At 41.5% G+C, this 23,166-nt stretch overlaps 1 protein-coding gene across 4 annotated transcripts in view; it reads left to right on the top strand.

Moving 5' to 3' along the window:
• The first annotated feature begins 579 nt into the window (after nucleotides 1-579).
• The window catches only part of LOC108092792 (zinc finger CCCH domain-containing protein 13), a 32,239-nt gene continuing 9,652 nt past the window's right edge, over nucleotides 580-23,166 (top strand). The window contains exons 1-5 of one of the 4 annotated variants that reach the window (XM_017192562.2): nucleotides 580-675; nucleotides 4,760-4,837; nucleotides 11,756-11,837; nucleotides 18,449-18,618; nucleotides 18,916-19,194. In XM_017192562.2, coding sequence (XP_017048051.1) covers nucleotides 4,778-4,837; nucleotides 11,756-11,837; nucleotides 18,449-18,618; nucleotides 18,916-19,194 — 591 coding nt within the window. In that variant the 5' untranslated portion in view covers nucleotides 580-675; nucleotides 4,760-4,777. Of the gene's footprint in view, nucleotides 676-4,759; nucleotides 4,838-5,648; nucleotides 6,037-10,780; nucleotides 11,838-18,448; nucleotides 18,619-18,915; nucleotides 19,195-23,166 lie in introns of those variants that run through there. The other 3 variants (XM_017192563.2, XM_017192560.2, XM_017192561.2) reach the window with 3 other exon arrangements.

A 23,166-nucleotide genomic window follows, 5' to 3' on the forward strand; every position in this document is an offset into this window, starting at 1 on the left:
TAATTTTTTTTGGTAACACTGCTATTATTATGAACAGCACATTTTGTCGTTATTATTTTGTTATTATGAATATTTTCGAAAATAATGGAGTTATTAAACTGAAACAAATGTTAACATAATTAAAATTAAATATATTATGTTGATGTAAACCAAATTTGTCCCAATTTAGTGTTTATACTATGATTTTTCGATCTTAAACATTTACGTCATCAGCACTGCTATTATTATGAACACAGCTGTATGTATGTATTTATATATTGCGCTTACTTCGGAGTCAGATTCGGACCGAGTTCGATTTCGATTGTTCGGACTGACTGGTCTCTCTTTCGCTCTCTCTGGTGCTCGCAAAGTCGGGCTTGAATGAATGGCCAGCAGATGGACCGACCGCAAAATGGAAAATGACGATCGATGGGTGAACGAGAGGGGGAGGAGCGGCAGGAGGGAGCAGCGATCGCCAATTTCAGCTAAAGCTATGGGCAAAGCAGCAGCCAGCAGCAGCAACAACAACAACAGCAACTGAAAAGCGAATAACAAACGGCAAAAGCAAAGCCAATGGCAGCAGGTAGATCAGTTGTGAATCTGGCAACAAACCATTTGGCTGGGGCTGCTGCTCCAAAACAAAAAAAATAATAATAAAAACAGCGCGATCTTCGGCTCAAAAGTGCGCGTGTGTCTGTGAGTGCCTATCGATATGGATGCATTGTGTTTGTTGTTGTTGTTGTTGCGGTTTCGTCGCATATACATATGTATTTATAAACCGTCTAAAAAAAACATACATACATATGTATATATGTATGTATATCCGCTGATGATGAGGAAAATCCGTTAATAGCCGCCCTTGTGACGGTTAAACCGCTTATCAATAAAGTTAACCCTTTAATGGCACGTGATAATTTTTTAAGGATAGCCTTTTCCCGCGAAAAGAATCCAAAAGCGCGTGTTTCCACTGCGTTTCAGCGGCCAATCTGGCGCCCTATTGGCCTTTTTAAAACATCTGTTTATCCAGCTGCCCATGTGAATGTTGCTGGCTAATTGGCCAACTCCCTGCTCCTCACTTACCACCACATATATTACCACCTCTCTCAAGCTTCGCTTGTTTGTTTTCTTTTTTGTTTTTGTTTTTGTTAAGTGATCGATATGTGATCTACAAAAATGACCAGGGCTAAGTGATCAGAAAAGCGTAAATATTCTTTTTCCGAATATTAGACTTCAATTTCGAGCTTGTATTGACTTGTTTCCGTTCAAAATCTTTCCCTTCTTAAGCTCTTGTTTTTTTAACGGCTATTCCGAACCGCATGGTCGAAATGTGATAGAAAATATAAGTCTGTGATACACTTGAGGCTAAAAGCGTGCAACTTCGCTTTCTTTTAAATCAAAAAAAATGTTATCAAACCTACATTTTTGGTATGCCGTACAAACTCAAATAGAAACTGTGGATGTTACAAGTTATGTATACGTTTCTATCTATCTGATAATAAATATGTTATTTATTAGTAAAAATGCATATGTAATAAATGAAGGCAATCCCTTTATTTTGGCCAAGTGACCTTGTGTTACATCCACATCGCGAGTTTGGATTAATCTAGAACACATCCGTACGTGATATCGTTTATATGGTCACTATAATATGGTGCATATATATTATATATATATTATATATGTATATCGGCATCCGACTTGGGCTACTTGCCAGTAGATGCACAAATCCAAAAGAATCAAATCGGAATCTAATGAAATGGAATCAAGTAGTAGAGCTTATATATAGCATTTGAAAAAAAATCTAAAATCCTAAAAAAAAACAGTTCTTAGATTATTAAACCGTATGTTTGGATCTATTCATTTATCAATCGATCGCTGATAAATCCACTGTTTTTTAATATATTCTGCCCAAGTTAATCTAACGAATTTAGTATTAAATACACAATTATTAGTTTGTTAATTAGTCAATTCACCAGACAGTCTCATGTCCGTTGTCTGTTGGTTTTACTCAATGAAATCGAATTGAGTTTTTTCATTCAAGGCGGGGATCGTGTTAGCAGCGCCGCACTGTGGTTAAAGGTATGACAAACTGGCAAGTACGTCTTTATGTTTGCCTCACAAACACACTCAGCGCCAGACGAATCGCCGTTTTATAATGTATAATGTATGGTATGGCAAATACTAAAATTGTGTGGGCCGAAGAAAGAAAGAAAACAGCAACAAGAATGAGTTTAGCAAAGTCGCGCAAATAACTCGATCGTTTCGTCATTTTGAGCGGCTATCAATATTTGATATACATATGTCCAAATACACCGACATGGCTATATCCATATGTTTGAAAATGTGTATATGCAAATCGATATTAAGATCTACACACGGAGAAAAAATGATAATAAAGAAATAATGAAGCATGAATTTTCCGCAAATATCGTTGTTCTGAAATTATTTAACATCAATTAAAAGTGTTTTCCGGTTTTTTATTCTATCTTAACGTACCCTTTTAATTAATTTATAAATTTATTTGTATTAAATAAATAGTTCAGGAATTTATATTAATTTTGAATTATGCTCCGTAGTTACAGCCTACACTTTTTCTCTGTGTACCGCCTTGACGTTTAGCAATGTAAAATCCTCCGATTTTGTAGATTTGTTGACTTTGAACCCCGTTTATGTGTCAACAGTATTATTGCGTTTAAATTAGTATTTTTCTGTTCGGTTTTTGTTTCTGATTCGGTGTTTGTTTCGAGAACGCTTGAGCTTTTCATTAACAGGCGGGGGCGGGACTCCAGGCGAAGGCGTTCCAAATGCTTTGGCTTTGGCCATCGGGGCCTGAAAGCCAAAAACGAAAACTAAAACTCATTTTGACCAAATGCGTTCGCAACTATGCGGCAAACGGCGAGTGGGCAGCACCGCCAGTTCAAAGTTGTTCGAGAGCAGCAATTATCCAAATGATCAGCCGAAGCAAGAGATCGGAGAAGTGGAGAAGTAGAAATCCAAGTCAAGGAGAAAACAAAGCATAATTAATCCTTTGATTGCACGTGGCACTGTGCTGTTTCTCAAATGCATACGAGCATTGTTTAAACGTTAGCAAGAGAGTTCAGTTCAGTACTAAAATAATAATATAAACTAAGGTTGTTCACACTTGCAGATTTCCTTATTTAGCTTCCTTTAATAACATACCGAAATGTTAAAATTTCAGTGTAAAAACCAAAGTTTGCATAGACTATCCAAACAAAAAAATAATAAAAAATAGAAAGCTTCAAATATACATATGTTATGTTTTTAAACGCCTGCTGTCAAAACCTAAGTCTTAACGAGAAAGGAAGCTAGCTTCGCAGCTTCGGGAGTTATGACTATTTTTCTGTTTCCTATTTTTGGCTATTGTCGTCCGATTTGATCGGATTCAATTCGAAATTCAAGAGTCGTTAAAAAACTGTGTTTTCCAAAAATCATGATTGTCTGACGACTGCAACGATGTTATCATTTTATTTCCGTTAATTCTATATACATTTTTTGATTTTTCCTATGGCAGCTATATGATATAAAGGTCAGATTTTTACGATACTTTTGTTCTCGATTCAAGGGTAGTTGAAAAACTTAATGTTAAAAAAATTATGCTTCTGGAATAAAAAACAACGACGTTATCATTTTTTTCATTATTTATATATATGTATATGTATTTCGATTTTTCCTATGGCAGCTATATGAAATAGTTATCCGATTTTGATAAAATTGAATTCGAAATTCGATAGTAGTTAAAAAACACCATCTGAAAGAAATCAAGTCCATATGATAAAAAAAAAAACAACAAAGCGTTAAAATATTTTTTCTTTAATTTCTCGTATGGGAGCTATCCGGTATAGTCGCCCGATCTGGCCCGTTGCGACTTATATACTGCGTGCAACAACTACACAACTTTTGGGAAAGTTTCAGCAAGATATCTTTAAAACTGAGAGACTAGTTTACATAGAAACCAACAGGAGGACAGACGGACAGACGAACAGACGTATTTCGATTCAGATCGTGATGCTGATCAAGAATATATATATGTACTTTATGGCGACTGAGGTGGCTCCTTCACTGCGTTGCGAACTTCTGAATGAAACTATAATACCCTTTTGCCCTGCAAGGGTATAAAAATTGGCAAAATTATACATTTTGCTTGAGTTTTGACAATTCGCAATGTTGTTACCATTCGATAGACTTTGGCTTTAACTTAAATAAAGGCTTCAGGCTGGCTACCTTTTTTTATACTGAAAACTGTTTGTTTGATTAACAAAGAATTAATAGAATAATGCAAAGAATGATTAGTAAATATAGCATTTAAATAAAGAAAATGTCGAATAATGCAAAGGGATGTAACATTACAGCCAAACTTTTGAAATTAGAAAATGTTTAAAGTAACATGGAACCAAAGAAAACCAAAACTAAGCTGCATTGCTTTTACCTTCAAGTGGCTCCATCTATCAAAATTCAGCGGAGTTTCTGAGATCTTGTAATTAGAGTCTACTTTTAAGCGTACGTTGGATAACGAGTGAGGTTTGAAACACGACTAGCAAAGGAACAAGCCAATGCATTGCAATGCACTGAAGTTTTAAAAGTTATAAAACTACGCCGCATAAATCAAAAGCTCAAATTTAAAAATGCAATTTCATGAACCCAATAGGTAAACCATGTTTGCCTAAGTTAAATTATTTTGTAAATTGTTTTTTCTCTTCACAATAAATAAAAGAAGTTAAAGCTTTCATAAAGTAATCGGAAATAATTTGAATTTGTTTAGAAGAAATCTACAGCGGCTATGGCTTTAAGCAAGACCATCAAATCAAAAGCTGGCGCCAAAGACGAACAAAACGAACTGGTGAGTGCTATATTGACCCTTTTAACCCACCCGCTGTCCTGCAACTCACCGCAGCATTCATCTCGCAACTTACAATCATATTACCTACAGTTGCAATCACAAATATAGTGGTATGTGTACGAAAATAAGTAATAACAAAAAAAAAAAAAACTCTTGCTAACGGACATTAGGTATATTTTGTCTTTATGAATCACTCTTTGCAAAATGATGAACTATAAGAATGCTTGGTAAAATGATAAAGAGTTGTTGAATATTGTCATTATGATATTTGATACGTAAACTTCTAAACGTAAGATTAACAATTACATATTATAAGTACATAACAAACAAATATTCCGTAGCTCTAAAGTATGATATATCGCTATAACAGTGTTAAAATCAACTTTTTGATGGAGAAACATATTTTCTAGAAAGTACTAAAATCATCTCAAATTATGCTGTGAGAACTAAAGCAAAATTTGTTTGTTATTTTCTACATTTTCAATATTAAGTAGCGGACTTTGAGACTCTGGTAATTCAGAAAATATTTATTACACGTACCACTATTTTTGTGACTGCCACTGTGTTCCCCTGTTGGCTGGAAACGTGCTCACATTCGGGCCACGTTAATCGCGTAAGGTGGCTCAGGTAAAGCTCGCCGAGCGGGCAAAAACAATGAATGGCTGCCAGCGTCGACGTCGGCAGAGGCAGCAGCAGCAGCAGCAGCAGTGGCGGAGGCAGCGGCGGAGCAAAAGCAGCGGCTGCGGCCGAAATAAAAAAGCAAAAAGTTTTCAGCTCAGGTGTAACAAACTAACGGTGCAGTTACCGACGGCCAACAGTCGCGAACGCGCCATCGAACACGCCGCTCGCGATCGCGCTCTCATTCGGTTTTTCGTTTTCAGTTTTCAGTTTTCCAGCTTTCCAGCGTTTCCCAGCTCTTCAGCCACTCAGCTTTTCCGTTTCGGGTTTTCAGCTCCTTCGCTTTTCCGTTTCGGTTTCCATTTCGTTGGCGCTTCATTTGACACAACCGCTCGAACTGAAAACCCCCGAATCGATCAAAATTGAATTGAAATTGTGAATGGTTTTGCCTGCTGATTGTCGCGCTGCACTTGATTTTTTGTTCGTGTGTTTTTGCGCTGCTTGCCTGAATGGCAAAGGCAAAGTGCAAAGTGTGAGAGTGCAAGAGATAAAGATTTGGAGAGGAAGAGAGGAAGAGAAGGGTGAGTGGGGGCAGTACACTCGGAAAAAAGCCAGCAAAAGAACACGTTCTTGAGCTGTAAATCGAGGTATCTCGAAGGTATTTGGCTGGAGTTGAGATTCTTTCTAGAGATGAAATATACGTAACACGTATTGTAGTAAATAAATGGAGCTGTGATGCAATATTTATCTGAAATAAAACTAGGGAGAAGATTGTGGAAAATACCGAAAGATAAATTCTGTAGTAATCACCGGCTTTGAAAACAACCAAACCACCTGAAAACTTGGCTGCGCTTCAGAAATAGCTGAATCGAAACATTTTGGAGGTTCGTTCGGCGGGAGAACCTTTTTCGGGCTGTGCAGAAGTGGAGATATTATACTGGAGGTACTGAGGGTACTGGAGGTACTTGAGGTACTGGAGATATTCATGCGAACCGTTCCCGTTGCCAGATCGCGGCCCGAGTGGCGCATACGTGCAAAAAATTAATCATTAACTCGGGCTTTTGCAGTCACTCCTCGCCGTTCGCTTCGTTCGCTTCAGTTTCGTATCTTTTAGTTCGCTTTGCTGCTCGTTTTCTATCCGCTGTCGTGACATTTGTTGTTGTCGTTCGGCTGCATATTTGCAAACAATTTAGTTTGTACTTCTTCGAGTATTTCTATTTCTATTTCCACTTCCACTTCTGCTTCTATTTGTATTTTGTATTTTGTATTTTGTTGCCATTTTGTTGATCTTTGCGTGTTGCATCATCCGGCCCACATGGGCCATCGCGCATACGCAACGTTGGCCCAACGAATTAGTTCTACTACTGGCGCAACACTGTTAGCTCCCTCCCCCCCCTTCCAGCGGGTCACGAAAATATTTTCCCACCATTAAGAGGCCCCCAAAGTCCGAGAGATCAGGCAGTATAACACAAGGCCTGAGAAACACTCACATATAACAACAAATCAAAGCCTGCACACAAAGTGCTGAACACTACACGGCTACAAAATTGGGGTGTTCTCATCAGTATCAGTATCAGTATCATATCATAAATTTATTTATTATTTCGATTATTAATTTGACATTCGAAGGGTTAGCAACATCGCCTTTTCCTTTATTCTTTTACGAATCGAGTACCAAACAGAATAGTAACTAGTAACTAAACTTCAATGTCTTTTAATACATCTTAAATAGTTAGTATTTCTCCATGAAATTCCATGTTCCATTTAAAAAACCTTCTTCTGATCCCCATAGGCATCCCATATTTTGTTCAAGTGTACGGAGCTGAAAAAGGGGGTTGAGTGAGGTGTGGGAGGCGGGGAAATGAGGGGGAGTGAGGGGGTCTTCCACTAGCACCCACAACTAATGCAGTTCTTGTTGTTGTCGGTTTCTCAGACACTGTTATTGTTGTTGTTGTTGTTGTTGGCTGTTAGTTGCTTGTTGCTGGTTATGTGGGGCTACCTTTTTGAAAAAGTTTTGTTGTCCCGTTGTTTATTGTTGTTTTAGCCGTGTTCAACTTGTTTGTCCGTTGTGGTTGTTGTGGGTGAACTATTTAAGATTTTTCCCGCTCTTCTAAAAGGAAACCTCTTTTGGCCTGTCTTGCGTTTTTGGACAGCAGCCACAATTCAATGTCTTTGTATGGCCAAAAGGCGTGAATTAAATGCAACTACAACGCGCCGCTGGGAAAAGGGGCTTGGGAAGGGGTTTTTGGGGATTGGGGATTGGCTGGGAGTTGTTTTGGATACCAATTCGTCGTTGACCAGTGCGTGACTTTTGGGCTCGGCTGAAACTTTGTTGTTTCTCAAGTCGCTTTGGTGGCAAACCAAAAAAAAAAGAGAATAATGTGATTGAGGGTAATAAGATATAGGAATAACAGCAGAATAAAAATGGTGTTGGTATTTACCTGCTCAGGGTACTAGAACTTAATCATCATATATGTAGTTAAGAGCACCTAAAAGATATTTCCGTGTTATAGGTTGCTCTATTTACTTAGTGAGCTCTACTACGAGTTTTAATTAGCGGGCTTCTGATTGCCTTTCATAGGAATGCTGGTCCTAATATCACATTGAAGGACGTCAGACTCATAGAGCATTATTGTGGTGAATACAGAAAACTCTCTTTTAGGTTTCCCAAGAGCCATTAGTCTTGTTTTCTCTCAGTGTTCGGCTGTTGTTGCTTTTGGGTCAAGTAAAAGGCAATGCGATTGCATTAGGAATTGTCAAAGTTTGCCCGAGCTGCGACTCGAAGCTCGCAACTCGCAACTCTCAATTCCAAACTCCAAACTCAAGCGAGATTTTCGATGGGTGATTCACGGCTGGGCGTGACTGCCCCTTCGCCAACGAAAACCCCCTTTGTGTTCCACTGGGCGAACAGCCTGTGACTAAAAAGGAGCCATCGGCAGGGCCTTAAATGGCACTCAGGCGATCCACTCCGAAGGCAGAAGCTTCTCCTCCATATTTTCACGCTTTTTCGCTTGCGGCGGCTTCCATCGATTCCCTTATACAAAACAGCAAATCAATTTGACCGGAAGCAATTACAAAAATGGCCAAATCGCAGTCACAATTGAGCGTGTGTTGTTGTTTGTCGGCCTGACGTCACCGGTGGATCGCTAAGCCGAGAATAGCAAATCAGGCAGCCAGCAAGCCGGTCAAAGATTTCTTGTCCGCCCGCCTAATTATCGATTTGAGAATCGTTTTCCCGCACCTCCCAAATTTGTGGCCTGTGGGAGAGGTGTCTTGGGTCTGGTTCACATCCGTAGGAAGCATCTAAGCTCTTGGAAATATTAAGTGTGCCTTAAAGACAACTGAAAGGTGCCGGTTTAACGAACTTAGGGTATAATCTTGGGCAAAACAAGTAAATATTATGTGTACCCAAAACAATATGAAGATGTCAACAAATCTTCTCTTTCATTTGTGTCCTATAAACTTTGGAATGATTTTAAGATTAAGTTCTTTTCCAAAGATCTTGGTTTCATTATTCAAATTTGTTTATAAAGAAATCAATATTGAAATAAAAACACTTCGATTGTTTTTGATTGAGTAGATTTCCGGCTGAAAGTGGTTTATTTTAATATTCAATTAGCCCAACTGCCGATTTTAGAATCGTGTCTTCCCTATCCAACTTCCTATTTAAGCCCGGCCAAATATCTTCGTGTACATCCGAGTATCCCTAATACAGAAACTGCAGTCAGAGGGCAGCTGAATCGTTTGCACAGGCCACAGGGCGATGGTTTTTGTTTCTTTTCTGTTTCTGTTTATTTTGCTGCCGAGGGCCTGGCGATCTGACCTTTGGGGCCCAGTTGAGTTGAACTGAGCCCAAAAGTTTGTCTTGTCCGCACAACCACTTCCATTTTCCATTTTCGATTTTCCATTTCTCCGCCTTGAACTGTGCACGTTGCCCTCTTGGGTTGTTTCGGCCTCCACATCGACTTGTTGGCCCAAAGGTTGGATGTTGGCTGAACAGAAACAGAGAACAGATACGAGTACAGAGGCTACAGTGCCGGACCGACTGACGGACTGCCAGATCCACTTATGGCCCTTGGCCGCGGGCTAATGAGCTCGCAGAACCGTTCTCGACTTAACGCTTGGCCAACTTAACGGCCACTGAAAGCAGGGAGGAGATTTCCTCCAGTTGTACATCTTGGGGGAATATGAAAACAGAGTGCTTTCCCCTGACTATATGCACGCACAGGTTGAAGAAAGCCCTGCATCAAACAATATTGATTGTAAGCCGGGATACCTAAACCATTTTAAAGGATCTTTTTTTAGGTTTTTGCAAAAACTATAACAACTTGAAAGTAGAAAGATTTTCTTTAGCGGTCCGATAAAAGATAAATCAAATTCGCGTATTTATGATTATTTGTTTGGGTTTTCCTCTCTTTTCTTAGTCAACTAAAGTACACGTCATATCTTTGGGGTTTCTGTAGTAGTTGACCTCCCAAATAGGGTTTTAGGTCCCTCCTTGCAGTCATCAAATATGTTAAACAAAATACATAGAGACTAAACGACATCGAAGCTATGACGAGTTTTCTTAATTTTTTCCATATTTTCGACTATTGTTCATATGGCAGCTATATAATATAGTCGTCCGCCTATAAATTTGAAATTTAATTCGTAATTCCAGAGTCGTTAGAAATCTTTATATTCCAAAAATCATGCTCGTCTAATGAAAAACAACGATGTTATAATTTTATTTCCCTTATTTCAATATATATTTTTCGATCTTTCGAATGGCAGCTATATAATAGAGTTATCCGATTTTGATAAAATTTAATCCGAAATTCAATAGTTGTTAGGAAACGCCATCTAGAAGAAATCAAGTCGATCTGAGCAAAAAGAACGGCGAAAGAATTTTTTTCAATCTCTTGTATGGGAGCTATCCTATATAGTCGCCCGATCCGGACCGTTCCAACTTATATACTGCGTGCAATAACTGCACAACTTTTGGGAAAGTTTCAGCAAGATAGCTTTAAAACTTAGAGACTAGTTTGCGTGGAAACGGACAGACGGACAGACGGACAAACGGACAAACGGACAAACGGACAAACGGACAAACGGACAGACGGACAGACGTATTTCGATTCAGATGGTGGCGCTGCAAACTTCTGACTGAAATTGTAATACCCTTTTGCTCTGCAGGGTATAAAAAGGAAGCATTGGTTTCAGTTCGTTAGCGTTGCAAATTGAACCAGGATTTGATCCATTCCGCCTCGCTGTCACTCTTCTCCCTCTCTCTCTTTCTCGTCGGCTTAATCCACATTCGATTCGATTCCCTTTGGTTTGGTTTAGAGTCCGGGTTTGATCTTCGCAAGCTGGAGCCGTGAATCGCGCTCTGCAATGTGGTGCGAGCTCTGGACTTGCCGCCGAGCAACACCACACACTGGAGCGGGAAGTGCGACTGGAACGGCGACTGGAACGAGCACTGGAACGGGCACTGGAACGGGAACGAGAAGGGGGAGTTGGCGGAGAACTGGAGGGCAGGGAGAGAGGGGCGAGCAAATGTAGTCGGCAGTTAGAGCACAGCCACCGTTGCCGAAGCCACCGCCAGATGATCGAATGGTGGTGATCCTCCTACTGTCGCCATGCACTTGCAGCCGCAGCAGCAGCAGCATCCACGCCCACGCCCACGCCCACACCCACGATACCGCCCACGCACCACCCAAGCACCAGCACCAGAAGAAGCAGTCAGAAGAAGCAGGAGCACCAGAGGCAACTAGAGCAGCCAGAAGCGGAGATTCCCGGAGCAGCCATGAATCCTCATCGGCGTCGACGGGCGACACGGCCATTCCGGCTGGATACCTGCAGCTGCACCACCAGAGGCGCGAGGAGCAGCAGCGGCTGCACCACCAGACCACACAGAACCGACAGAGCCGACAGAACCGACAAAACCGGAGTCACAGAACCGGAGAACCGGAGAGAACCCAGCATCCTAGTCACAGTCGCAGCACCACTGCACCACCACTGCCCCACGGAAGGTGGTTGTCCCTGCAGCCGGCGAACACCGTGCCCAAGCCACCGCGCATCCACGGCCTCCACTGGGCACCGCCACCACCACCGCCACCGCCACTGCCACTGCCACCGCCACACAGTCGCACAGCCCCGCCTCGCCACCACCAGCCGATCCTCTTCCGCGTCCAATCGTCACAGCCCCACGGGAGCTGTGCCACCACCTCGACCAACACCACCGCCACCACCACCACCACCACCACCGACTACGTGCGCCACGTGACCCGCGTTAACTTCTACGACATTGACACTTCGCAGGTCGAATTCGAGCCCAAAGACGACGAGGAGAGCAGCGAGGCCGCGGCAGGCCACTGCGACACAGAAGCTATTACCAAAGAAGGTGAGTTTACCAGTTGAATAGCTACTTACCGAGGTATCCATCAAGAGATACAACCGCATTTATCCTCAAATAAAATAACAACAACACAACCATGCCTTTAAAGTGCTATTGCCAAAGTTGGGGAGTTTGCCATTGTGAAGTATCTTATACCAAAATATCAATCAAGAGATGCCAATGCGATGGATCCTCATTTATCCTCAAATCAAATAGTAACAATACCAGCCACTCCCCAGATCCCTGAAAATGGGTAACCACTAGTTGCAATCCTCCGAATCGCAAACTCAAATGAATTCATTCATGAACTCATTCATGAATTCTAAGAGTAAGTGTACGTAGGGACTCACAGATAGAAATTGATAGCCATCCAACACAGCAATATTTTTTATGGTGTTGAGTTTTACTTATTGAACGAAACCCGCTCGCAAGTAAATGTTTGCTGTTCTTCTATTAAGTCGTTCTGAAATTTATTTATAATAATATTTATAATTTAAATATAATAATAATAATAATAAGAGCGGCTTAGAAAGGGTCCTTGTTCAGCCAGGAATGCAAGTTGAAGGCGAAGAATGTGTTACTTATTTATTGTTTATTATTTCGTGTTTTTAATTGAGCAAAAATTAATATGGAGGTATAGGAAACAAGACGAACATTTCATTAAATAACACCTTAAAAAGCACCCCACCCGCGGAAACAATAAGTTACCGCATTAAAATAGTTTACGAGTAAGTAAAGATACTGCACTTAAAGGCAACAATTGGAGGGAACAGCAATACAGTAGAACTGAATGCCAATGAGAGCGAAATGAACTTGAATCCGACTCAAGTATCAGGTCACTGCGGTCTCCAGTGACGAACTGGGTTCGACAGATCATGTCAGAGGCAGACAGTGATCTACCGGATCGTTCTGAACGTGATCGATCTGAACGTCTCGGTCGTGGGTGAGCCAATCGAGTGACATCACCGCCATTGGCATGTCCAAGCCTTCGAGCGTCAGCCAACAAATTGCCACCAGCGTGAGATCACAGGCAGCAGTGGGTGAGGAGAGCTCACGGGATGCCGATGGATGTGGATAGATGGCAGTGGATTGAGGCAGTCACTGAGTTACTCACTCGGCCATCGATAGCGAATTAGTTGGGCAACAGTGTGTGTAATTCAGGCCGCACAATATTGCCGCTTAAATTGGCGTAAGGCTGAACGACTGGAATAAAGAACAAAACATCATGAATGTAAAGAAGAAGGCTGACTCTCCCACATCAAGTATACGACCCGGTGGCCACCAGAGATGAGAGCATGCCAAACGAAAGCGAAAGCGAAATGAATGCGACTCGGAACCATTTCCATATTCACAGCCCTTCCCCGCTCAGCCACCAATCCCAAATTCCTTTCGCTCCCTGCTCTTCCAATTATGTACCCCACCCGCGGAAATCATAGAAAGTTTTGATTTAATTATGTGATTAACATAACACAAAGGCGCCACTGCCAGCAGAAACTTGCAACGATCAGCCAGCAACCAGCAACCAGCAACCAGCAACTAGCAACTTGCAACTGCAACAATAAGTCGATTACTTGCGGCAATCTGAAAAAATGTATGCACAACAACCGTAAAAAACGTGTAAAAATTAGAAATAACAAGCGGCTAACAACAAAATGCAAATGCATGGAAGACTGCCAACTGAATCGCTGGAAAATGATCCAAGGAAAATGTGTTGCTGCACCAGCAGAGATTTCCCACGTTAGCGAATCATTAAAATCAACTCGCGGGACAACTCGACAAGTCGTACGCAAAAGCAGGAGGAAAAGCGGTGGAAAATTACAATAATTGGTGCACCACCTTGCGACACCACCACCAAACACCCGCCTGTGTGGAAATACATATGTTCTTTTGATTGCGGAGGAAGTAGCTCCTCGCTGACACACCAAGAAAAAACACACATTTTCAGCCGATAAAAGTATATTTATGGCCAACACAACATTTAATAATTAAAATCGTTTACATAAACCACATTAAGTAGGAGCCACTAAATGCATTACAAATATACAGTTTTGGTACATGGGAATAATATTTTTGTTAGCTTTAGATACAAAAGTTTATTTAAAGTCATAAATGCCATGCCTTAAGATATAAAACCAATTCGTACCAATTCGTTACGATAATTGGCATTAAGAAGTTATTTATAAAAAATCGAACTACTATATCGTATAGTTATATAGTTATGAGAAAAGTATGGAAAACTCGACAAAGCGGGAGAAGCTCTATGCAGTGCTCTCTAGCGCTAAAGTTCCAAGGATCGAATTAACATTTGAAAAATATGGAACTAAAAATCTTGTTAGTAGAGATTTGCCGTGATCCTAGTCGTCTTATACCCCAAAGCGCTAACTGCAGGGATGTAAAAGCTAGTATCCTTATTTTTTTTTTTTTTTTTTTTTTTTTTGTTGCAATGGTGCAGTTGTTTGTTGCTGGCATATCTGCCGTGGATAGAGTGTAAAGGACTGGTCCCAGTACATTCCCTTGAGGAACGCCTGCGTTTATGAGAAGTAGAGTTCACGTTTCATTTTTCTGCTTCACGTAGAAATATTTCTTAGACAAGTAAGATCTTAGTAATATATAGTTTCTTTATCTTGAAGAGTAATCCATTGTGCCAAACACGATCAATCGCTTGTTGAACATCTAGAGGACGATAGGATATGAAATAAGATGTACAATAATATAGGAAATATGTGTCAATTAGTTTGTAGTCAACTGACTAAAACATTTTTTACAATAAAGGTCAACCGTGTTTAAACACCAAATTTAAATAAAAAAAAAAATATATATCCTATCATCCTGAAAGAAAATGTGTAAGCACGTAAGAGTAATACAATATCTTGGATGTGCAAACACCCATTGGTACACGGATTAGTACTTTTTAAGCTACTGACTGGAAGCTTATGGTGTTCAAGAGGATATGGAATAAAATCTTTCAACCTTTTACTTTAAAAATAAAAGAGGAGTAGGAGTAGGGAAAGGCAAAAGGATGGCAGCTCCCCCAGAAAAAGCGATACTCCTGGAATTAAAATAACATATACATAAGTATCGAGTATTAATGTATCGAGTATTAATGGGGATATTTTCTCCCTGTTTATTTTGTATTTATTCCCCTTTATCTGGGTGTGGCCAGTGACAAGTGCTTGGGGGGCCCAGAGCAAGGAGGACGATGGAAATCGAGATCGCGGACGGGGGAAGTCGGTTGACAGGCCATAATCGATGCCACAATTAGTCCAAGTGCTGATCGGAGCCAGAGATGTAATGCAATAGCTGGGTGCTGTGGAAAGACCAGCAGACAGATCGCTGGAAAGGGGAGGAAGTCGGCTGAAATCGGCAGAGATCGGCAGAAATCCGCACAGATCGAGGCTTGTTAGGTGGGCGTGGCTGGCTAACACAAATCCACATTAGCGTCAAGAGCCCAAACGGAGTCGATTGAAGCGAATCGGCTTTAGTTCGGTTTTGGTTTTTTCATTCGATTCGAAACAATGGCAAACGAAACCGAGAATGAAATTGCACCCGATATCCAACCTGCTGAAAACCTTCCTCCCCCTCTGCCCCGCCCCTCCCTCAGCCCATTTTCCTGGCCACATTTTCCTTCAGTTTTCCTCTTCGTCTTGTGCCGTTTGTTTTCTTAATTGTGATTGTTGTTGTCGATGTTGTAGTTGTGGCTGTTGTTGTTGTTGTTGCTATTTATGAAGTGGTTGACTGCCCTGATGGAAGGGATAAAGGGGGGAAGCGGGCGGAGGAGGGGGAGGGGGAGGGGGAAACTGAACCAACTGCAGTTGCAACAATGCGGATATGTATATAAATAGCATGTGCAAATGATAAAGATAAACAGTCTGGTCAGGCAAATACAGTCGAACAATAGACGAGGGCCTTGGCACAGTGGCACCTCGTGGGTAACGAATGCTGTTCCTAATAGTTTATCCAGCTTATTCAGGGTTGACTAGTCAAGTTCCTCATTCTAACATCCTGAATCTTTCTATGCCCTTGCAGAGGATATTATAATTTGCAAAGAAGTTTGCAACGCAGTGATTATTTTATTTATAAATTTTATTTATTCACTGGAATCTGTTCAGTGCCTTCTGAACTTAACCTAGCGTAATTTACGAGAAAATGTTTTATGGATACAAAGTAGCCTTAAATACTAAGTAACAATTAATATTAGTGAGAATCAAAAAAGTGAGAACATATAATAAGTATTATAAAATCCTACGAGTAGGGAGATCGGTGGGATGAAGCTTCTTCAGCCGTCGGAGAGAAATTGGCTCAGCTAGGTCACTCGCTAGCGAGTTTGGATGAGGACACATCCCACTCCCCATAATTTGTTTTTGATAGCATCACAATCTGAATTGATCCAGGCATTAAAAGCAAATTAGTTAAATGTTTAAGTAATCTCGCACAAATTTCACCCTAAATTGTGTACATGTCGGACAACTATAGCGTAAAGCTTCGATGTTGTTTAGCCCCTATGTACTTTGTTTGAAAATTATGAAAAATTCGGCAAAACTTGAGAAGTGCTATAGGTACTGTACTCTTAATTAAATAATTAATTAAATACTAAGTATAGTAGCTTCATCGATTGTTTTAAAAGGATCGCAGTTACAAGCGGAAACGTTGTGTTATTATATATGTATTTGTGAAGTTCTAGCTGCAAGGGTGTAGGAGCTATATTCTAGTCCTTTCTTGTAGTAGCTTTAGGGACTAGGTTCCAGCGGTGCCTCATTAGGCAACACTCACTGTAGTTCGATCGACTGCCCAGCCGACTGCAATTGCGGGCTCGAATTCGAAGCAAGACGCGGCTTAGACTCAGATTCAGATTCAGACAGACGCCAGACAACGCGACGTCTCGTTTCGGTTTCTGCCACCGCCGCTGCAAATGCAGATAGATTATATAAGCGACCTTTGATGGTCCAGCGATCTCAATGCAGCCGCGATTCAGACGAGGAGGAGACGGAGCCCAAGCTCCCCACCACCGCGCCACCCGAAAAGTACAGAAACACAGGGAAAATACGCCGACCAATTGTCGGATGTCCGAGCTCGGAGCCCTCGGCTCTCGGCTCTCGGCTCTCGACTGTCGACTCCAAGATCTCTGGGCTCTGGGCTGTGGGCTCTGGGGCTTAGTTTAACCGAGTGCAGGTTGCCCAACAAATGCGTTAGTGATACCAGCAATTTAGAACAGCCGGGGATATCTTTTAATCATAGGAAGAAACTAAGTACTCAAATTTGTTTCCAATTTATTATCTACTTAGAAACTCGTATTAAAATAAATGTCCTTAATTATCTTAACGTATAATTGTGTACTTATTATAATTTAAAATACCTCTATGCAGTAAAAAGGTGCCGTTATTCTCTAAAAACATATGACTATAAAAGCACTCAATTTCGACATAATCTAAATAATTATAACATAATAACGCTAAAAAATTGAGTAATGTTAGCATTTGGTATTTTCCATGATGGTATTTTCCATGATGGTATTTTCCATGATGGTATTTTCCATGATGGTATTTTCCATGATGGTATTTTCTTATTTTCAATAAACCTAAAAAACTGAGACCGAATTGTAGTTTTTTAATAGACTAAATAAAAACGTGACAAGTTGTACGTTTTTCTGTCCGAATTTGTAGCTTTAGCTTTATTTGCGAGGAAAACTAAAAAACGGCCAGCACTGTGTGTAGAGTATAGAGTATAGAGTACAGTTAGCCGAGAGACCAACTTGGTCTGAGTTACGTAATTTGGCGCGCAGCTCGAATGCGCTGGAGCGCTTCACGCCCCTCCAACTTTGCGACTTCTTTTGTTAGAAGCGGCGGAGTAGATCTCAAAATGGGCATTATCCACATGCAAATGAGGCATCTTGGCCAGTTGCAGTTGGCTCTGTTGCAATTGGTGCCAAAAAGTAGAGGCCGCAGCACGAGAGATATTGGGCAACATCTTGTCCTGTCTGCGGATCAGTTAACTTGGCTAAAAGCTTCGCGAAGAGCTTTGATTTCGGCACAAATTGGCTATCAACCAGCCGCTTCGGTCTTCTGTAGCCGTCTTTTGGGATGCGGCTAACAGTGGAGGAGTGAGCTTTGAACATTGTACGTCGCTCTTTTCGGTTAATAGGAACTTTATTTCGTTTGTTTTTGCAAATGTTGGTTAACACGCTAAATGCATATTAAACCAAAGAATCTAAATATCTAGGCGAATCGTCGAATAGTCGATCATATTTTTTCAATATAATAAACATTAGTTAGCCTAGTTCGGTGATAGAACTCCGTTCTATTAGAGAACACAAATTTTAATTAAATTAAAATAAAATTTATCTAAACTAAAAGAGTATACCGTGAGCCTCGACTGTAAGATGCCCCTTTTTCAGATAAACAATTCAATTCAATTCAATTGCTAAGTCAGCAGGGCTGAAACGCCAGATAGGCTGGTGGGCGCATGAATGGGCGTGGCATATGAAAAAAAACGCCATTCGCTGCGTTTCTTGTGCAGTATTTAAACGTGCTATCCAAATAGTTTTATTAAAAACTGTTTGTGTATGTGGAAAATATCTATATTGCAAAACATTAAATTCTATTTTTTTTAAATGATTGCAGAGGAGTGGATAACGAAGCGTAAGACAGAACTCACAACTACCAGACAGATCGAAACGAGGGTGAAACGACAGGTGAAGCTGCAGGATGGCAAGGTAATCGAGGACTCCGGTCCAATTGTGTCCACAAACACCACCGAGGACACCGACAAACAGGAAACGGAAACCACTGAGGTGAGTTTGGGTCTCTGATAGGTGCAGAGTAGGCTCTACTATGAGCAATCGCAAAAATAACACGGTGACATACTCGTATTTTACTGTTCCAACTAACTATTTAAGTTATATTCAATCCTGACGAACTCTCTATTTAGCCAAACTCGACACTTCAATGCTCTACATCGCGTAGAATTTTCTTGCTCAATTCAAAATGTAAAGACAAACCTAGTTTAATATTGTATTATTAGCGCTTCAAAGAAAGCTTGAGTTGGGTTTTTGATTGGTCCAAAGACACTTACGGGTTTCCCCTTTTAGAAGCGCGACCTTGACCTGCCGGATGACCTCCACGGCAATGCCCAGCTGATCGATGTGGCCGCTCTGGAGGCTGGCGCCGAAAACGAGACGCAGTTGGCTCAAATCCAAGAGGTCTTCGGACCGGCGGACGGAGCAGGGAAGCTGGTCAAGCGAATGGTTCCCCGACCGGCGGATGGCCTAGTGCGACAGACGGACGACAAGCGGGTCATCTCTCACGAGGAGATCAAGGACTACCACGAAACGGAGGACGTTAAGCACCTTGGCGACTTCACAGATCAGGTGAGTCTGATTTTGGACAGAGAGGGAGATTACTATACGTGTATATTTACCCCCACTTCGGAACAATTTTTCGTAGTATAGTATCAGATTAGCACCAATATATCTTTTAAAAAACCCGACTTTTTTTATTATACATATCAAGATACCGCTGCTTAAAGCAATGTAAACAGAAATTAGTCAAGCGCAATTTGGTATCAACCAGGAGAATCGTAAACAAAAATTGAATTTACTTTGGGTTCTGTGGAAAATGGCTTAAAACGATCCCCACTAATCGGCGTTTCAGCGGGGAAAGCTCGGATTTTCTTGTTAGAAGAAGACTGACCCCACTCCCGACCTCCGACCCCCCACAGTGGAGCGCTGTTCATCCCGTGCCTAAGCTTCAGCTTTGTTTTCATCTCCATCTCCGTCACGAGTGGTGCGGTGGTTCGGCGGAGCGGTGGCCCATTGTCTGCACCACCAGCCGCTCCAGGCAAGAAGAAGATCGCCGAAGACCGGTTAGGTTGAACGATAACAGGAGCGGTTCGGCTAAGACCTGGTGGCTAAATCTACCTGAGTATGCTTTACTGCATTGACAAAAATTATGCCATTAAAAATGGCAGATAAAATCAAAATGTCTTAAAAATTTTTGGAAGACCTTGTTTTGAAGAAAATTTGGAACTGTGTTAAAATTAAAGTGTCATGTAGTTTTCTTGGCATGTTTTCAAATTCAAAGATATCGTAAAGACGGTTTTAAATATTGTTTTAAGCTTTTTTAAGACATTTCTGAAACGTCAGCTACAAATAAAATTCAACTACAAACGGGCTTTTAGTTTATAAAATTTCGGTTGATTCACGATAGTTAAATTACGATCCTCAACGTGATTCCTTAGTTGCCTTTATATTTTGATTGTTTTCTAGAGTTTATTTACAGTCTTTAGAAATATTGGAGGCTTCTGGGTTTGATATACATTCTATATGTTGATAAATTGATGTTCTATGTATGTTTCTCCAAGTGTTTGTCTGTGTAATCGGAGACAGGACTGAGGACAGGCTAAACCGAAAATTGGCGTAAATAACTGAAAATCAATTCGGCGTGAAAAGCAACAATGTAGGAGCACTGGATAGTTCGCTTTTTTTTATTGTTTTACAGTAAAACCTCAGCGCGGGGAACCAATGAAAACAGATGATTGGTCAACACATTTTGAAAAATGTAGGTACAGGTAAAGATAGACGGTTAGATTGCTGTTTAGACAATATATCATTCGAATACTGTACAACAAGTTAAAGATTAGTTACATTTAAAAGCTTTATGCAGCTTCTATTTGAAAAATTTTAAATTCCACAAGACAGACTTGACCTTAAGTTTTCTTCAGATATAGGCGAGTGCTCACACAGTGGGTGCTCCCTGTATTTTTCTCTGTTTTCTTTAAGCCGCTGTCTCAAGCTCATTCGAAAGTTATTGCTGTTGTTGTTTGGGGCTGCATCCCGCTGTCGCCTCTGCCGCTGCTTCAGCTGGCATCGCCGTTGCTGCCGCGGCCGGCGTCGCTGCCACCAAAAGAGTGAGCGCTTGGAGCCGTTGCCGATCAGTTGCTGTTCAGCGACTGAAGAGAGTACGTCTTGCTTTGCGTTTCGCGTCGCCACTCGCCCCGCCCCGCTCCGCTCCGCACCGCCACCGCATGGTGTACTGTTATTTTTTGTTTTTAAAGTTATCTGTTATTCATCTCCGCAGAAAAGACAATCGGTGAAAGAGGCACGCTAATCGCTTATAAGTTATCGGTAGCGCCACTCTCTCCTCGGCTGTGCGTTGTTGTTGGCATTTGTTTATGAAAACAAACTTCACTAGTGAGTGTTTTTGTGTGTGTGAGTGCGGTATAGCATTGTCTTAATTTAGTTATTAGTGCGTGGGTTAGATGGTGCAACAAAGAGCATCGATAACTTAGTGATGAAGTTGGCAAAAGAGCAACGAAAAAGAATATTCCAATATTTCGTGGTATTATTAAAGCCATAAGCAGCCTGAAATTCCCTTCCCTAAACTATTTTCCCGGCAGGCTCTTTGGGCGTAAAAGACCAACAGAAACCGGTAGTTGGCAATTACCAGAGCCAAAAAGGTAATGCCATTGAAGACGTGTTGGGCCTCTTGTGGTGGTCGTTAGACGGACACTTACAAGGCATCACAGTTTTCCGTCTAACGATATTCGAAACTAGTTTACTTTAAAGGATTTTCAAATTTTGATCTTGTTGGGATGCTCTTTACTCATTTATCGAATTTTTACCGATGTCATTTAACCAATTGATTTTTGACGCAACGCTTTGCTATTGATAAACAAAATCCACAATTCTCATATAGCTTTTTGAAGATTCGTAAGTTTTACTTAATGTTAATATATTTTTTTATATTAGTATCTTTTATATACATCTATATGACAAAACAATGTTGTGCCGATCATTGACAATTAAAATGGTGGTTTGGTGTTGTTGATTTATTTTACTATACTAATAATATAAAAGCTTCGTTTATGCTAAAGTCTTTTAAGATCATTGAATAGCATTAGTATTCTCATAATCTCTGCGTGTTGATAACATTTGAAGATAAGCGTCTAGCTGGTCTGTTGGCACTGTGAAGCTATAATTCCAACTGGTTCTAGCCACGAACTCTAAAGAAGTAGGCGACGGAAGCCAATGGTGGAGGTTGCTTACCCTGCCAAAAACGCTATTTTATTCCTGATTTCTACCTACAATAGATAGGTTCGTTTCAAAATACACTTTTGAGGTAAACTTGCCATTGGATCTGTGGGGCTCAATAATTAGTAGTAAACAGAACTTAGTTGGCAAGTTCTGCGAGCTCAGTTTTTGATGGGTGAATTTGCGGTCAACACTGCAAGGCATACACACTGGGATGCGCGAGAGAGACGGGCAGAGGCTGGCAGAAAGAGAGAGGGCCATGGGAGTGCACACTCTCCCGAAGGCGAAACCTCGGAAACCTCGGAAACCTCTGAAAAACCTAGAGCAGCTGGCTTCGGCCCCGGGGGGACCTGTTCTGAGCCAGGTTTAATCAATAGCCAAAGTGCGCGGCGCGGCTACTGCTGCTGCTGCTGCCGTTGCCGTTGCCAATGCCGCTGCTCCTACTTGGCTTTCTTGGATTCTAGGCGTGTCTGCGGCAGGTCCATGAACCTAAGATACAGATATACACAACCAGCAACCAACAACCAGCAACCAGCAAGCAGCAAACAGCAAACAGCCAAGCTCACACCGGCCGCGCCGAATCGGCGCGAGATATACATAAGTACATAGCACATTAAATTCGTCCATGCCACATTCAGAGAAGTTTTGTGGAAAGCGACCACAAAAAGCGTTTGGAATTTGAATTCGAATTTTGTATCTCTCGGTACATGTACTTCTTTGTCTCAGCGGCAGCCGCAGCCGCAGCCGCAGTCTCCGGGCGTATCTATGTGACCACGTAGCGCTGTGTGAGTGGGTACTTTGCTGGCCGAAAACTCGTTTCGAGCCAGTCTAGGTGCCCCCACATGCTAAACCGAACCAATCCAATCCAGCCCAAACAACTCTAATCAGCAAATGCCAATCAGCAGCCCGCGGAGGTTCAAGGGGCCAAAGGGGGGCCAAACGGGGTCTAAAGGGGGTCTAAAGGGGGCTGAGTCTTACCAATTCACGCAACGGAAACGATAAACCGAGTCTGAAGTCTGAAGCCCACAGAGCTCAAACCTAGCCCAAGTGTACTAACTTCGTTTGGTAGCCGCTGCACAGCTCCTGCTTCAAATTAAACTTCAACTCCGGCTTCAGCTCTCCAAACCCAAAAACACCAGCATCATCAGCCGTTTACACTGGCGAAAACATAAATTTATCGCTTAACTCTTCGGTTAGACCTTCAAACCCAGTACTTCTGGGTATTGTTTTGATAACAGCTTATACCCCCTGTGTATCTCATCCTAAAACTTGAACTTCCCTATTCCCTTGGCCACTTTAAAGATCGCCTAT

The sequence above is a fragment of the Drosophila ficusphila genome, unplaced genomic scaffold (assembly GCF_018152265.1).
Source record: "Drosophila ficusphila isolate 14025-0441.05 unplaced genomic scaffold, ASM1815226v1 contig_197, whole genome shotgun sequence".
NCBI lineage: Eukaryota > Metazoa > Arthropoda > Insecta > Diptera > Drosophilidae > Drosophila > Drosophila ficusphila.